This window comes from Pezoporus occidentalis, unplaced genomic scaffold (genome assembly GCF_034315485.1).
Source record: "Pezoporus occidentalis ecotype Australia unplaced genomic scaffold, CSIRO_AGI_Poc_V1 ctg23, whole genome shotgun sequence".
Taxonomy (NCBI): domain Eukaryota; kingdom Metazoa; phylum Chordata; class Aves; order Psittaciformes; family Psittacidae; genus Pezoporus; species Pezoporus occidentalis.
Genome location: NW_026914180.1, coordinates 7542787 through 7560028, shown reverse-complemented (window position 1 = coordinate 7560028; position 17242 = coordinate 7542787). Strand labels below are relative to the sequence as shown.

General features: G+C 38.2%; 1 protein-coding gene across 6 annotated transcripts in view; it reads left to right on the top strand.

The window, feature by feature from the left end:
• Positions 1 to 17242, top strand: part of LARP4B (La ribonucleoprotein 4B) — a 55063-nt gene that overhangs the window by 24681 nt on the left and 13140 nt on the right. The window contains exons 1-10 of one of the 6 annotated variants that reach the window (XM_062621521.1): positions 743 to 3086; positions 4713 to 4786; positions 6290 to 6437; positions 6560 to 6721; positions 8511 to 8592; positions 9520 to 9656; positions 12114 to 12217; positions 13996 to 14106; positions 14613 to 14666; positions 15013 to 15222. In XM_062621521.1, coding sequence (XP_062477505.1) covers positions 1379 to 3086; positions 4713 to 4786; positions 6290 to 6437; positions 6560 to 6721; positions 8511 to 8592; positions 9520 to 9656; positions 12114 to 12217; positions 13996 to 14106; positions 14613 to 14666; positions 15013 to 15222 — 2790 coding nt within the window. In that variant the 5' untranslated portion in view covers positions 743 to 1378. Of the gene's footprint in view, positions 1 to 735; positions 4787 to 6289; positions 6438 to 6559; positions 6722 to 8510; positions 8593 to 9519; positions 9657 to 12113; positions 12218 to 13995; positions 14107 to 14612; positions 14667 to 15012; positions 15223 to 17242 lie in introns of those variants that run through there. The other 5 variants (XM_062621520.1, XM_062621519.1, XM_062621518.1 and 2 more) reach the window with 5 other exon arrangements.

Sequence of the window (17242 nt, the reverse complement as noted above, 5' to 3'; positions counted from 1 at the left end):
TGCCAGGCTAGAACTAGTTCAAGTACATCTTGATTAAATTTAACATAAGGTGGACAACCAACTGAAAAATAACTGGGTTATGTACAGCTGGAAGAACAATTGAAATAGAATTTAAGGGTCTATCTTTTCTTACTTTATTCTGCGCTTTCAGTATTTTAAGTAACAGAATAGCATCATTTTGTACTGATACAATCTGCAACATCTCTGAAGGATAGGGTCCAAATTTCAAATAGCAACAATGGATTTGAGAGGAGGTCTGAGTGATGTAGGGATATGTAAAGGCAAATGAGAACAACTGTTAGAGCAGAAAAAAGATTGCTGGGTGTCGTCATCTTTTTACTGGGTTTTTATTATTGAAGAAACAGAAGCACTATTTTTGGCAAGTAAAAGAACTGACAGTAGTGGCTGTCTTCTGATATGTAAATACATGTGTATAAATATGTTCTAATTGTTCTGAGGTCAGAAAGAAGTTATTTATGTATAACAGAGAGAAGTTATACTGGGGACAAACTTTTGGAAGAAGTAGTGTTTAGTCAAACTACCTTTTAAATCTACCTGAGTTTTTTTGTGAGTACACAGTTTTTGAAGGTTGGGTATAATTAATCCTGCCACAGTAACATGAGATGGCTGATGATCTTAAGGCCCCACAGGTAGTATTTTTTTTTTGAGGTTTTTTTTTGGTTTTGGTTTTTTTTTTTTGTGCAGATAAATTTTTTGGTTTTTTTTTAAAAAAAAAAGGCTTGGAACAGAATTAGCTCCTGATAACGTACAATGACTGTTCAATGGAGTACATGAGGCCTTATCTATCTTTAGCCTGCTTTTCCTAAAGAAGTAATCTTGGTGTAGGTTCAACTCTGGGGGAAGGGAGGGGAAGGAGAAAATGATCCAAAGTATGTTTGATCTAATAGCTTCCACTAGTTTAGTCTTCCAAATGGATTTAAACATGTGAACCCAGAATGCATTTATCCTTGTATAGAAAGTGGGAGATGTGCTAAATATGAAGGTGAGCATGTTTTTGGCACATGTGGACATTGTGAAAGATCTCATTTAAATATTCCAGTGATTTGGATAAAGGAAGCTCTTCAGGAAATTAAACAATGGAAGTTCATAGGACTTGGTGATAGTTGTAAATGGACTGTAATCTCACTAGAATTATTTGGCTTGAATATTACAGTACATATGATGAAATACCAAAACATTGCTCAGCAACTGGGATTTGGAGTTTGAGTGGCAATGACATATGAACCCCGGCATGGTTCTAAAGTGTGCTATTTTTGGCGGCTGGGTGTTAGCTTGGCTCCTCAGTAGCAGTACAAAGTTAGTGTACAAAGGAAGGTGATTTGCAATGAGAAGACTCCTGTGACACGACTTATTAAACATGGGTTGCTGCTTCAGTAAAGAATTGAGTAACAGCACAAATGAGGAGAAAACCAGCTTGTTACCAAAATCTGTGGAAGAGGAAGCACCAAAGTCAAGGATAAGTAAAACTTTATCTTCGATTTTAAGAACTGTTAAAAGCCAGGATCTGCATACAGGGGGAAGGACAGCTAATGGGGCAGCTGCAGTAGTCGGCATTGAACATATTCGTGACGATGATTGCAGAGAGTCAAATTCTAAATTTGGGGTCTGGGATAGAAAAGCAAAATATCTATCATATAAAAGCATGGAGAATACTCCTTGTGAGAGCTCTAGGAGGACGTATGATGGACCTTTTAGCTTCTTTAATTCCTTTAGTCACCTTCTGAAGGTCTCTGGTACGTATGGAAATCTGCAGAAAACTGAAGAAAAGAAAGATACGGTTATTCAAAAAGGATCATCTAAAAAATCTAACAGCGCTAAAGGTCAGCATATGAACTATGTAGAAAATATTAATAGTAATATTAATAATGGAAATGTAGCTGCAGAAGAGCATTGCTTGTTTGATCATATGTGTACTTCGCATGTACCAGACATGGTGGACAAAGGTTTACAGGGTGAAATTTCCTTAAATAGAAATTTTCAGGGGGATTACGCAGTTACGTGTGACTATTCAAGGCAGAATGAAACAACAGTTAAAGACTGCAAGAGTGGCTGCTTACAGAAAGTTTCAGCTTCAGATAGAGAGATGTCTCCAACATTTTTCTATCTTGATGTAGACAACAGACAAAATACAAAAGATAGGGAGTTTTACAGTATTTGTGTTTTAGATGCTGAAGATCTGAAAGGGGCTGAAGAGGTGCCAGCTACTGTGCATGAAGAGACTGCAGCAGGCATAGATAACTCAGCTGTTACTGATGAAGGAATGTGCAGCATGGTACGACCTCTAGACAGTGGGGGAGAATTTCCAGTGCAGCAATCAACACATGTGGAAGCTAAGTTTAATTCACAGAAAGAACTGTTTGAGTATAAAAAATTGGATAGGTCAAGCATACAGGAAAAGGAATATTGTAGCGTAGACATCCAATCTTATGATAACTTCCTGGCTAACAGGAGTCAGGTACATGGGTTAAATACTGACAGTACAGTGAAAGATGGATTAATAGTGAAAGTATGTGATGAAGTCAACCCTGAGAATCGGCAGGAGGAAGTATATACAGGAGGTAATGCTGTCAGTTGTATTGAATCTCTCCACAGAGCTTGTGATTCTGTAAAATTTGTAAGTGCTGCTGAAGGGGACCAATGCACCCTTAATTCAGAAAACATGAAACGTGGTGATTGTACTTCCAGTGTGTCATTAAGCACTGGAGTATGTAATTCAGGAAAAAATGAGGAAAGTCATCATTCTGAGATGGTACCATTTGGTTTAAGTAGGCATTCCTCGAGTGTTGTAAGGGAAATAAATACCAAAGAGGTGGCAGATAACATGAGGGGCAACTTTAAATTGTCATTAGAGTTACGTGAAACGGACAAAGATTCTCTTTTGGTGAGTCAACATGTAGAAAAACTTGAAGAGGACTACTTCCTAAAGCCAGAAAGTGAAGTAAACTCCAGTGTGGAAAAGAAAACATTTCAAAGAATGTTTGGTGATGACCAGATGCTTGCATCTGACTCCAGTGAACATCACAGTGTTTTGAAAGAATACTTGAAAGATAAAGAGAAATGCACAGGTACAGTTTTGCATAGCAGTGAAGCTTTGAGTATGATGGAAATACACGAAAACTTGGAAGAAAGTTCTGATTTTCAAACTCAGATTAAGGGCTGCACTGAAAACAGGACATCAACAGAAGCTGCAAACCATAGTGGCATGGAAGATATCTCTGTGAGTATCACTGAGCTAAAAGGCAATGTGCTTGAGGAAGCTGGTGGCTTGAGCAGAGCTCAATCATGGGTAAGTGATGGCACTTTGACATCTTGTGAGCTACATAACACAGGCACAGATGAAATGTTCCTAAAGAAAACCAGCCTAGAATCTCAGATTTCACAAGAGTCACCAGGGAATAAAGGTAAACTGTGCGAATATTCACATTCAGATAGCAAAACCAGTGTCTCTCCTATGTCTGTGGAACATGAGGGTATGAATAAAATTAACATGAACTGTAGACAAGATGAGCATCAGGATACATACTCCTTCCACACAATGGAGAATCAATGGAATGTGGGGACTGATTTAGGCAGAATAGTTGGGGATGTAGTAGAATCTATGAAAGAGACAAAATTTGAGGCTCACCTAAATGAGACAATTGATAACAAGGCCAAAAATGTTAAACAGAATTTGGATGCTAATATTATTGATTGTGATAAAACCATCTTAAATTGCAGTAAAGGCTTAACTCATGATGAGGATAATTACTCTAACTCCACTGTACCTTCATCTTTGGACAATTTTATGTACAAGAGTGTAAAATTAATAGATGACACTAAAAATCAAGAAGATGCTGGTAATCTCTTGCATAAAGCCCATAATAGTTTACCTTCATTGTGTCAAAATGCATGTTGTCATGTGTGTGATAAACCAGTAGAAGAGATTGAGTTATGTCACTGTGTCAATCCAGAGCCAGAGGCTGGGAACACCCAAGTTCCTGTTGGACCTTTTACTGAAGTAGAATCAGAAACTCATGAAAAAAGTGTGTGTGATGTAAATGAATGCAATCTTCAGCATAGTGAAGTAGAACAGTGTGTCAGCATCTGCTCAAAGGAGGAGAACCTCACTGGTTTTAGTACATCAACTGCGAATCTAGAAGCTTTTACCACAGGGAATTTAGGGCAGTTAGAACTCAAGACTACTGAACTGAAAAGTACCAGTTACATAATAAATGCTCAAATGAATGACTTGACCACAAGCTGGGAACAGATGCAGTCAGATCACAAGATTTTCTCAAACAAAGAACTTGGAGTTTTTGTTGACCCGGAGCAGGTAGACAAATATGCTGCTACTCCTTCCTATGAAATACATAGGGCCTCTCCTGGTGCCTCAGGATTTCAGCGAGGCAGTGAGCTGTGTGTATTAGATCCGATGGAAGATATACCAAGTGACCAAGAGCACTCCTATGAACTGGACAGACAAAATCCCCACGTTGAAATATGGTCACATTTCATCAGTCTTCAGACTGGCAGTGCTGATGGGACAAATCAGCTGTTTTCTGACACCATTATTGGTGGTAATGGTGAATATCTGATGGGCTTTTTATGCAATAACGCAGTTTCTGACAATACCATGAAGAGTGACAGACTGTGTATAGTTAGTGAAAACTTCCAGAATGAACCTGAAGATTTAAGAGGGGCTTCATATGCAGTAGGAAGATACCCGTATCAGCTGCTGGCACCAGAAAATGTTGCTACTTGGGGATGGCAAGATAATGATGAATTTGTAAGTATTCTGCAGAATTAATTTGATGTTTAGTTTAAAGCTGAAGCTAGGCATTTGCATAAGTCAAGGCAAACTGTGGTTTCATTATAGTTAAATATAACATGTTTTGTTCTGAAGCTGACTGCTCTCTCTTTAGCAAAACCAAATTCTACAGAGAATGTAGTATTTCAAAAGGTTGCTGAATATGGATTTTTATTTTTTTTTTAGCTCTGTTTACCTTTTACTGTGAAAGTTTAAACATTGGGCAAAGTGTTTTGACTGCAGATTCTCAGTTCTAGTTGATATTAAAACTTCAGTATAGGGAAAATTTCTACGGCCTGTTAATAGCGCTCTTTACCTTCTTACAGGAAGAAATGTTAAAGTCCATAATATTTGAACACTTCCATTTTTTACAAGTCTTTATCATTCAGTAGATGTATTTGATATTTTTTAAATCTTTTTTTACCTTCTGGATGTGCTTTCTGTGTACTATGATAATGAGTATTTGAGTGTGTGTTTCAGAATAATTAAAGCTTTGTGGAGTTTTGGAGTGCCTGTCTTAAGCTCTTACCATGTTCCTAGCATCCTTAAATTCACAAAACAAATTTTAATCCGCTTTTTAAATGTGTGTTTGTATGAGCAGTACTCTTTCCAGGTATAATAAACATATTAAAACATACTAAAGATATTCCGGGTATGGAATAACTGAGTGTGCTTTGCTCAAACATTAGCAAAACAAGAGAAAACTGTCTCATGTTACTATCAAAAAAAGTACTGTAAATCTTGGCAGTGCAGAGAGCAATCTCTCTGAAGGACAAATATAACCGTTTATATAATGGTTATATATTACCATATATGACCATTAAATATGTCCATTTGAAATCCAGGTTAAAGGAGACTGGCCTAAGATGACTTAAGTGGATCTGGTAATTGATCCTATTTGTCCTGCCTAGGGGAAAACTTACCTAAATGCTTGTTAATGCTGTTTTTTGTCTTGAGGTCATGACAGAAGTTGTCATGCACATCTCATTGCCTCCAGTTTTTCATAATGATTCCTTAGAACTGTGTTACATGTTTACATAAGTCCAGGAAGAAAAAACAAACCAAACCCTGTGCTGTTACATTCTCCTAATTATTTTGTTATTTCACAGAAACAGATACTGTGATAATATAGTAAATATCGCATTAGCATATCTGTTGGAGAACTGCCTGAAGTCTGGGGCAAGTACAGGTTGAGTTAGTCTGTCAAAGGCAAAGAATGTTTGTTACAGTTTCCTTGGCTGGCCTTTTCTGGCCAGGTTCTTTATCAGGGAAGTGAATTCTGTGCTGCACAATTAAATTGTGTTTGTACCTGAAAAGATTATGGGATGGCAATTCAGTTAATATATTCAGGTGTGGAAAAAGCCCATAACAATACAATCTTGAGTTGCATATCTGATGCTGTTGTTTGAAACTGTTACATGTATTTACACATGTGTGCTGTGCATCCACAAAGTGCATAATCAAAGACATTTCTTTCTGTAGGAGTCAACCAAGGTTTCTGAATTAAACCCCAATGCAAAGGTGTGGGGAAATCATATGTTACACTTGGAAGCGAGTGGTGCCACTGATGGTAGTGTGAGCAAAACGTGGGAAGAAATACCTGACCAACCTCCAGATTCTTGTAAAGAAGGTATGAATAAAAGTTTCGAGCTGTTGCTCAAGCAAAAGGTAAAATTCAGATTTAGTTTTAACTATGATGGCACTGTGATTAAAAGGAATGCTTTTTGAGTGTGTTTGTCATCTCTGCCACAGAACTGGATGCCAGTGGTAATGGTGACAAAAAGTATCAGAATGCAGTGCTGACGGAGCTGCAGGAGCCATCACCAGTTGTTTCAGTGTCAGACCAGACAGATATGAATCCTTTGGCTCTTGATCATTCCGAGTATGAGTCTATGCATGAAACCACCCAGACAGGTAAGAGAAAGCTAATGCTCGCTTTAACTCGGTTTTAAAAAAGCAAATGTTGATTTGAACAGTGAGCATCCATTCAAGCAAACAAACCAATCAAACAACAACAAATACACAGAAAACCCACTGTAAAAAAACCTGCACCACTTTAGTTGTTGCTCTGTGAATAGAATCCAGAAAATTCTGTCTCTTGTTCTCAGGCTGAGACATATTTGGAAACCAGTCTCCTCCTGTTTGAGTATAGGCCATACGATGTACAGCACAGAATCAATTATAAGCTCTGGGTATAACTGAGTATTGTTTTCTGAAATGTTAATTCTGAATGCATGTTCCTAGTGTAGACATTTACATTTAGGTATCTAAGTTGCATGCTTCTACTTGGGTCAGGAACTGAGGTGAAACTCACGTATCATTTGTGTCTCAAGCGGTAATGTTAATATGTTGAAAGATCAGTCTTGTACTTAAAATGCTAAAATAACCAACAGTTTACTCTAAATTCTTTGCATTGTTTTAATGAATGTTCATTATTTTTCTTCAGTGCAACTGTTAGCAGCTGTAGTTTATACCAGTAACAATTTATATAATTATGGATTTTTGCCAGGTTTTAGGCAAGGAAGAAAGAGGAGATGGGGAAGGGAAATAGTGGTTAGTACATGATAGGTGTATTTCTCAGGTATTGACATTACATCAGAATAGAACTCAGGAAGGACAAAATGGTGGGAGGAAATTAGAAGCTGCTATAGGAAGAAGAAAGGCTAAGGGGAGCTGAAGGATGAAAGTTACTTGAAGAAGGGAATGGTATAAAGTGTAGCAGTTGGTGTGAAATACTTAAACCCAAACCACAAAAACATACAAAATAAACCCCAAACCTAGCTTACATTTATGTAACATGTTACTGAATGTTTTATAAACCTCTAAAATCCACTCTGAAACTTCTGAGCTTGAAACAGTTCTCCCACTGACACAGTTAGCTTACCCTCAACTTACTGCAGTCTACTGAGTCTAAATAAAATGAACCTGAAATAAGTGTTTTCATGTGATGATTTTGAAACTTCCAGGTATAACAAAAAAATTCATTATTCCTTCTTAACCAAGAGATGAATTGATCACACATCTGTTGTTAAGTGATTGGATATGAGCTGGCAGGGTGCTCTTGCAGCCCAGAAAGCCAACTGTATCCTGGGCTGCACCAGAAGGAGTGTGACCAGCAGGTCAAAGGAGGTGATTCTGCCCCTCAACTCTGCTCTTGTGAGACCTCACTTAGAGTATTTGGTGTCCTCCATGTAAGAAAGACATGGAGCTGTTGGAGCAAGTCCAGAGGAGGACCACAAGGATGATCAGGGGGCTTGAGCACCTCACAGTTGTTTTGGGAATTTAGAGTGAGGCCAGAAACATGAGGTCCTCCATAACATTGCTTGTGTGCTGTATTGGTCAGCTGTGTTAATTAGGGTTTAGTCAGCTAGAAATGGGTTAATTTCCTAAGACTGGAAGACAGATATAATTAGCTCAGTATTTACTTTGAGATGTTTGTAAGTGCTCTTCTAAAACTGCTTCAGATTTTTATGTACTTGGAGAGAAAAAGCTAACAAGTGAGGTCAGACATGGTTTTTCTGTAATGCCTTGAATGACAAGTGTTCCTGTGCAATTTTAGTGGGTGGTAAACTAATATGCAATGAACATCTATGGAATTTGAAAACTTATTATTGGTTATACAGCCAGTAATAGATATGGTGGCTTGATTAAAATACATAATGTGTAATATAGCAGAACTAAATTTAAGTATTTTAATTATTAGGTGGAAGTGAACAGTTGCAGCCAGAAGGCCAGGAAGATTTACGAGAATTACTGAAGAAAACACTGGAATTCTGTTTATCTAGGTATGTATATACCTAAATGTAGCAAACTGGAGGATGAGTAACAAGATTAGTACCTAGTTTGGGATGTGTGTTAATAGTTTCTCAGTTGTCACTTAAAACTCGAGTGGAAAGGATGAGAATTTGGGGGAAGCAACACGTAAATTCCAGAGTATTGTACGATATACCTTTTAAATCTTACATGAAACTTCTAGGCCTAAAACCTAAACTAGCAAATACATTGGTCTAAAGTGAGATTACTTACAAGCAGTTACAGATCAGGTGAATTTTTATGACTGCTACTGATGTTTTTTGATGCAAATTAAAACTGCGTCAAACTTAAGCCATTTGGTAAGCTTCTTTTTAAGCTAATAATTTTAGAATTTGCATTGATACAAAAGCAGGATTTTTTTATGTGCATCTATAGATCCCTTTATATTCTAAGTTAAGGATCAATAAAACAAACAACAAAACAACAACAAACAAAACCACCAAAACTCACAAAAACAATAAATTAAGGGCTCTGAATCATACACGTTCCAGTATAGACTGATGCAAGATCGTCAAAGTAGTTTACTTGTACATAATTACTCTCAGTGCTTGTGTCTTGATAAAAGCATCCTAAACACATGTCTTAATAACCTAGAACAATTTCTAATCTGTGTACTCCTGCACAGCCAATTACTCAGTGGTCATTTAGAGTAATGAACTTAACAATATTACATGCTTGTGGGGGTAATGTGCTGCCTGAACAGGAAGATGTCTGAAGGAAAAATAAAGACATTTTCATATTTCCTGGGAAGTAAACTATGTCGGTAGACTAGGGAGTTGTTGAAAGTGCTGAATACAAAATTCAGTATAGGAATCTGCCTTCTACTATGTGAGGTTTTGTTTCACGTTCATTGGCAAAAGTTACATCTGTGACTTTCCTCTTTTTTTCTCTCCCAACAGAGAAAATCTTGCCAGTGACATGTATCTTATATCACAGATGGACAGTGATCAGTATGTGCCAATAATGACAGTAGCAAACCTTGATCATGTCAAGAAACTCAGTACCGATATGGATTTGATTGTTGAAGTGCTGAGATGTAAGTAAAAAGCAGTCCCTTGATGCTAGAAAGCATTTTGGTTGTTGCCATAGGACTGTTAATCTGGATTTTCAATCTCTCTTCCTTTTTTAATGTATTGTAATAAAATGCTTTTTTTCTGTGAAGTATTAAATAGAGCAAGCAGCTTCCAGTTTAGACCATCACAATTATAGGACTGCAGTTTTATCAAAGCTACTTCACGTTTGAGGTATTGAGTAATGACCTATGTAAATGAGAATAATGTGAATTTAAATTGTGGAACGTAGTGGGACAACTCGCACTACTGGAGGATCACAATGAGTGGCTACAGGCTGTTTCATAAAGACAAGGCAGGGAAGAACAGAAGGAGGGGTTGTGCTCTATGTTAAGGAGAATCCTGAATGTTTAGAAGTCAGCTACGGCAGTTGTGGAAGCTGTACTGAATGCCTCTAGGTCAAGATCAGAGGAGATCTTAGAGTAGGCATCTGCTACTGACCTCCAAACTGAGATAAGTCCAGTGGGGCGTTATTTGGGTCACTTAAGCAGGCTTTGGTTCAACAGAACTTGGTTCTTATGGGTGAGTTCAAATACCCAGACATTTGTTGAAAGAACAGTACAGCAGCTCACATGTCATCCATCAAGTCCCTGGAATGCGCAGAGGAGTGCTTCCTCATACAGATGTTAGATGTGCCAGTCAGGAATGAGGCACTGCTGGACTTGCTACTCGCAAATCAAGAAAACCTGCTGTGTAATATCTCAGTGATAGCATTGGCTGCGGTGATCATAACATTCTGGTGATCTGGCTGAGCACACTGCAGGTTAGGACTAAGAGGTTTTAAGATATTAGAAGAACAAACTTTGGCTTGCTCAGAGCTCACTTGGGAGTTATTCCATGGGAAGCTTCCAGAGAGGATAAAGGAGCTAACAAGCGCTGGGGGTTTTTCAAGAGCTCTCTCATGGAAGCATGAGAACTGATCATCCCCTTTAAAGATAGGAGAGCTAGGTGGAGTGAGAGGCTTTCTTGGCTTAACTGTGTGCTTGTGGGTTGGCTCAAAACCAAACCAGAAGCATACCAGAGATGGAAAACTGGACAAAAACCTGTTGAGAACTACAAGGGAAGGGTATTGCCATGACATGCAGAGATGCAGTTAAGAAAGCAAAAGCTCATTGAAATTGGCCAGAGATGTCAAAAACTACAAGAAAGGGTTCTTCAGGTATTTAAACAACAAGCAGAAACGTAGGAAAATATTGGCCAGCTGTTACATGAGAGAGGTGAATTAGTCACCATCAATGCTGAAAAGGCAGAGGTTCTCCAGACTTTGTTCACCTCTATCTTTACCAGCACTGTTGAGTCTCAGCCTTTGGGAACAAAAATCCAGGTTGATGGAAGTGAAGGAAGTGTTTGTATATGAGCTATTACAAGAGCTTGACCCCTACAAATCAATAGGCCCTGACAATATCCACTGAAGGTGTTAAGAGAGCTGGCTAGTGTCATTGCAGGGCCATTCTCCCTAAACCTAGAGAGGTAATGGAGATTGGGGGATGCCCCAGAAGACTGGAACAAGGCACACATCACCCCAGACTACAAGAACTTGCATCAGCGACGTCATCACCAGCAGAGATAGGGTTGTTATCCCGTTCTACTTGGTACTTGACAGGCTACATTTGGAATACTGTGTTCAGTTTTAGTTTCCTCTAAACAAGAGAGATGGGGACAGGCTGGAAGGGTTTCAGAGAAGGGCCACAAAGATGATCAAAGGACTTAGAAGCCTGCCACGTGAGGAAAGGCTGAGAGAACTAGGTTTGTTCTGCACTGAGAAAAGAAGGCCCAGAGGAGACCTTCTCACTGTGTTCTGGTATTTAAAGAGTGGTACAAAGAAGATGGAGTCCCATGAAAAAGATGTGGGATAGTGGGCACAAGTTAACCCTGGGAAGATTCCAGCTGGACGCTAGAGGAAAATTTTTCACCATGAGAACAACCAGCTACTGCAATAATGTCTTAGGGAATCGGTGGATTCCCTAGTGTTGCGTACGTGTAAGGTTCAGCTGGACAGGTGATGGGACATCTTGTGCTTTTGCCCAAGGAAGATTGGACCAGATGATCCTTGAAGTCACTTCTGACCTGATTCTCTGTGAATAAATTGAGGTTAAATTCTCAGGAAAGGCTAATGGACATAACCACTAAGGTAGGAATCAAAAAAGAGCATGACTCAGTGTATGCCTCAGAATAAAAAGCTAATAAATTGGGGGTTTCAAGGCTGGAAGAGTAGGAAAAGTGTGAAGATTTTAAGGAACATGACTACTTAGCTTCATGTGTCTGAAAGTATCCTCAGTCATCTTCTACTTGTTTCTGGATGTTCAAATATTTTGAACTTCAGTACAAGAAGCTTTGCTTTGTAAAAATGTTCACAGCATCTTTCAGTGTGCAGAGCTATAATTGCTGATAGCTGAAATATGATTTTGTCTTTTCTCTTTTAGCATTGCCTTTAGTCCAAGTGGATGAGAAGGGAGAAAAAGTCAGGCCAAATCAGAATCGTTGTATTGTGATTTTACGTGAAGTACCTGAATCTACCCCTATTGAAGTAAGTATTTAATTGTTTAGTAAAGAATGCTTTTCCCTTAGGATTTGGAAGTTAGATTTCCTCCAAATTTCAATAAACATATCGCATTTTCTCAATACATTATTACTTAGTTTCTAACAGCATTTCTAAACCTTGGTTTGGTGCATGTGTGTGTGTAATAAATGTATTTGATAGATGCTTGTTGCTTATAAGAAGACTGGTAAAACAGCTCTGCAGGGGGCTTAAAAACTGAATGTTGTCTTAGGTAGAGATAACTTAATTTTCTTGGACTCTGGTTTATCCATATGCACGTAGTGCACAGCTCCTTGGATAAATGGCAAGTGAAGATGAGGGAAGATAAGTCTTAGAATGGAAAATGCCCCTGCTGCACCTTGAAGCTTGTTGGGGAAAAGTACTTAAAGCTTTGCAAACATTTCCATAATGCTGAGGATAGAGTTGTCAGCAGATCACTGAGGAGCTCCACTGGCTTGTGGAATAAGAGTGTGAGAGGAGGCAACTTGATTCTTTGAAAGATACCCAGTGCAAACTCTGATGTAGCTGGGACAATGTCTAACTGAAAGACTGGAAAACAGTGGCTGGGACATAGATTAAATCACCTTGAATTTTCAAAAAGGAGAAAAGGCAAAGATTCTTGATGATGGGTAGGTATTTTAATTTCCCCTCTTTAACTTTACTAGGAAAAATAAAGGTGCTAAGAGTTGTTTCTCTTGATAGTCTTCATCCTAAAATAAAAAATAGTGCAGTTTAAAAACTTACAATAAGGAAGTGGCCTTAATAAGCAGGGGTACGAAACCAAATGCTAAAAGAAATTGGAGGGAAGAACTTAGTTATGCTAAATACATAGCTTAAAAATATGAGCTGCTTTTAGCTTTCTGCATAATATGTAACCTTTCAAACCTAGCTTTTAATAGTACAGATGTTTTTTTTTTCTTTTGTCATGTGTGGCAGGTTGGACATGTTAGCACTGGGTGGTCACTCTAAAATGCTTAACAACAGCAAAGTTCTGAGCAGTCTTTGTTTTCAGAAGAGGTGGTCCGAAGTGTTTTATACGTTGCATGTATAAATTTGCTAAACTGGAAAATCTAGACTCAACTGGCCACACTTAATGGGAAAAGCTTCTGCTTAAATAAAGCCTGAAAATCTGATTGTAAGACCTCCCAGATTTCATTGTTTTTTGATGCTGCTCGTCTCAACTCTGTGACAAAAATAGTGTGCAAACAGATTAAAACAAATGAAAAAGTCCAAGACATGGGTTGTTTTCTGTAGAACCTAGCTGACTGGTTTTGAGTTAACATAAAGCCTGTTAATCTGTAGGCATTTGAGTTGAAGTGTGTTTCAAGGTTTCTGCTGAAAGGATGGGGGTGGGGGGGTGTTGTAACCCATCCAGCATGCACAGGTTTCTGTGTAGTTTTGGGGACAAGGGAAGTAGAAATAGATGGGTTTTGGCACTTGATGCCCAATTCAAGTGTTTCTCTATGACCAAAATAGATTCTCTCCTCTGATTTAAAGGAACAGGCTAATTCTACTTGCAGCGTGGCCTTAGGCAACACTTGTTTGAATTTCTCCTAGTTAGTGGGGAGATTGGAGAGAGCTAACACTACTTAACTGCAGGTGTTCTGAAGTGTTCTCAGTTCTGTTTTGTAAGCCTGAAAGCTTTTTATCTTTCTTACTGGAGTTCCAGCGTTCTGTGCTTTAAATTGATGTTTTCTTCTGTCTATCAATTTATTTTTTTCTTCCCATCCTTTTCTCTCCCTTCTTGTCAAAACCACTTTTTGTAGGAGGTTGAAGCACTTTTCAAAGGAGATAATTTGCCTAGGTTTATCAACTGTGAGTTTGCCTATAATGACAATTGGTTTATCACATTTGAATCGGAAGCCGATGCACAGCAGGTAACGCTGTTTTTTGGTTGGTTTTTTTTTTGAAGCAGTTTAGAATATGAGTAGACAAGGATGGGATAAGGGTGGGCTGACAAGACAGAAACTATACTGTAACCATGTAACAATTTAGAGAAAAATACCTAAACCTCTAAAACCAGTAATGCTTCCCCTTGGCTAATATCCAGTTATCAGTACTATTGAACACACTGTAAGAGTTTTATCTTGTTTGCATGTCCTGTTTTCCTGGCCAAAGCTATAATTTTTTGTACTAAGGACATTGGTATTTTGGATGACAGATTGAAATGTTTCAATGGTAAGAATTAAGATCTTGTTTTAATGCTACTGAAGCACTTCTGTAATGATAACTTAAATCTTACTAAATGCAGATTATATATGAGGCGTTTCTATAGTCTTAACATTAGCAAGCACTTCAAGAATTACTGTCAGGATTAGCCTGTCAAAACTTAAGTTTCCTTTGTTTAAATTATACTTGACAAATTTTATATTTTTTTTTAAAGGCTTACAGATACCTGAGAGAAGAAGTGAAAACTTTCCAAGGAAAACCGATCAAGGTGAATAGAGCTTTATGCTTTTCTTGAGGGGCATGCATGTGTATGTTCTAGTTTGGGGGTAGGTGGTCTCCCTGTGTTTAACATAAATTTGTGGTCTGATCTCAGCAGCCGTTTGACCTGGAGATCAGTTTTGAAACATAGCACGTGCCGTTATACTACTTTTTCCTCCTTTCTGGCAGCGGTATATCCATCCCTGCATCAGACCAAAATTCAGCCCTTCGTACCTTCCATGAAGGTGAAAGCAGTGACTGACAAGTGTCCAGTAAAAGTTTGAGAGGTGCTAGTTTGAACTATTCTGATTTCATTTGAAAGGCTGCTGTAATAAATAATCTAATCTGCTTTGCAGGCAAGGATAAAAGCAAAGGCTATAGCTATAAACACTTTTTTGCCAAAGAATGGATATAGACCTCTGGATATGAACCTCTACACGCAGCAGCGTTACGCAGCGTCCTTTTACTTACCTCCAGTATACAGTCCCCATCAGCAGTTGCCATTGTATAGCTTAATTGGTCCACAGGCCTGGTCAGCCACACACAGCTACCTAGACCCTTCATTGGTAAGTCTCTTGATTATGAAACAGTTGCATTCTTTTGAAAGTTTTCTATTTTCTTGTTTAATTCTGAAGTCTTGAGGTGTAGGGAGTGAATGTATCCTGAAGAGAGTTGTTGAAGATACTGATTCTTCTTGAAAAACAGCGTTTCAGAGTTCTTCCCATGGTGTACAAGATGAAGTATTTGAAAATTGTATCTGGTCTTGGACTGCATTTGATTTTTTAATTTATTTTAACCTTTTAGGTTTTGAAGCAGTTCTTTAGTAAAGAATATTAATGAACCATTACCAGTAGAAATCTTCACTACTAAAAGACTTCTTTAAAAGACTATTAAAAGACTTCTTAAAAGACTACTAAAAATCTTCTTTACTAAAAGGCTACTTCCAGTGAAGGTTAAAAGCCTCTTTAGAAATTAGATCTTCAGAGTATGTACATGAATACCAGAAAAAGCAATTCTTGTATGTGCTGAATAAACTTAATGGTATCTCATGGATAAGGGTAACTTAGTATTTTGATCTTCCAGCAGGAAAATAAGTTCTAGGTTGACACGTTGAATTACCCTAACATGTTGAATTACCCTATTTGCCATGTTCTTTAAGTAAAACAATTTCTGTGCAAAAGTAACGTCTTTTTTGGCAATAAAAAAAAAATTATGCTTAATTTTAAAAACATTTCTTAAAGGGGTTATTGGTAAGCCTTTAGAGCTCAGGTAAGTTTAGAGCTTACTGGCAGTAAGGCTTTGTATACTCTAATGGGATGTCAGCTGCATCCTGTAGTGCTGCTCCCAACACTGATATTCCCATCAGAATTGCCTTGGCCCCTTTTAGTCAGCCTTTGTTACTCTACAAAAAACTCGTATGAATATAGTTTTCTGTAATGACTAGGAGACTAAGGCTGTCCTGTGTGGAACCTCTTTTTCCCCCTCTGTAAACACCTCTTTCCTTGGGGCTAAAAAGCTAGGGTAGCAATGTTCAAAATTAGAAGCTTTTTAGAGGTTTTTTTTTTTTTGGCAGAGGATTAAAGTGTCCTTGAACAAACTTCCTGTGTACCGAACAGCAGCTAATTAAAAAGTTGGTGTGCTAAACACTTCACACACAGGGAAGGTAGCCAGGGCCTTTTCAGAGGAAGGCTTTTAAGGGGAATGAAGAATGTGGGGGAGACAAGGTTGTGTAGTGAACAATGTTATTCCAGGAGAAAGCAACCTTATTAAGCAACAATGAATGTGATTCTTCCTTAGGATAAACAAGAGTGACTATTGCACAGTCTTGCTATGGGTTAATAAAGTAGTTGGGTGGCACTGATGTAGATTAATTGTCCACAGGTTCAAGCACAGCTTAGTGTGTATCTGCCTTACATCATTCTAGAACTTTTTGTATTCCAAAAGCTTACTAGTCCTGGCCCTTAGGGGAAGATGTTAAAAGTTTGCCGGCATTAAAGGTCTCGTGCCTGTCTCAGTAAGGCCAGAAAATTAACTGGCAGAGCTTTGTCTCCCACTGTTTTGCAGCTTATTGTCATTGGTTAGCAGCATTTTGGTACATTAATGTAATAGGATATTTCTTGCACCTTTGAGAGGAAGAGCTATGTTTGAATAGAAATTACTTGAGAGGAGAACAGAGACTATGATGAACAATGACACAGGAATAATTCTCATGAGACAGGGTTGCACTTTGTATGTGTACTTGTGTGCAGAGGTTGAAGCTTCTCTTCTGCTTTGACTTAAACACTAACCATGTTATGTCTCATGTTTAATTTGAGATTAAATGCACGCAGTAATGTGGGCATACAGTTTTAGTTCTGAAACTAGAATGTGGCAACACATGTCCTCAATTCTAAAACTACCTACTTCTTCATCAAGTAGTTAGTAGTATTTGAGGAAAGATCTAGTTTGTCCTGCTTGTTTTCCTTTAGTATGTTCAATGTCTTTTCATTAGGTTCAGTAGTTGCTTACTAGCTTTGAGTTTTAGTGTTCAAGGTCAAACTATTAAAGCAGAGAGAAGTATTTGGATGAAACTTTGTTCCTAAAATA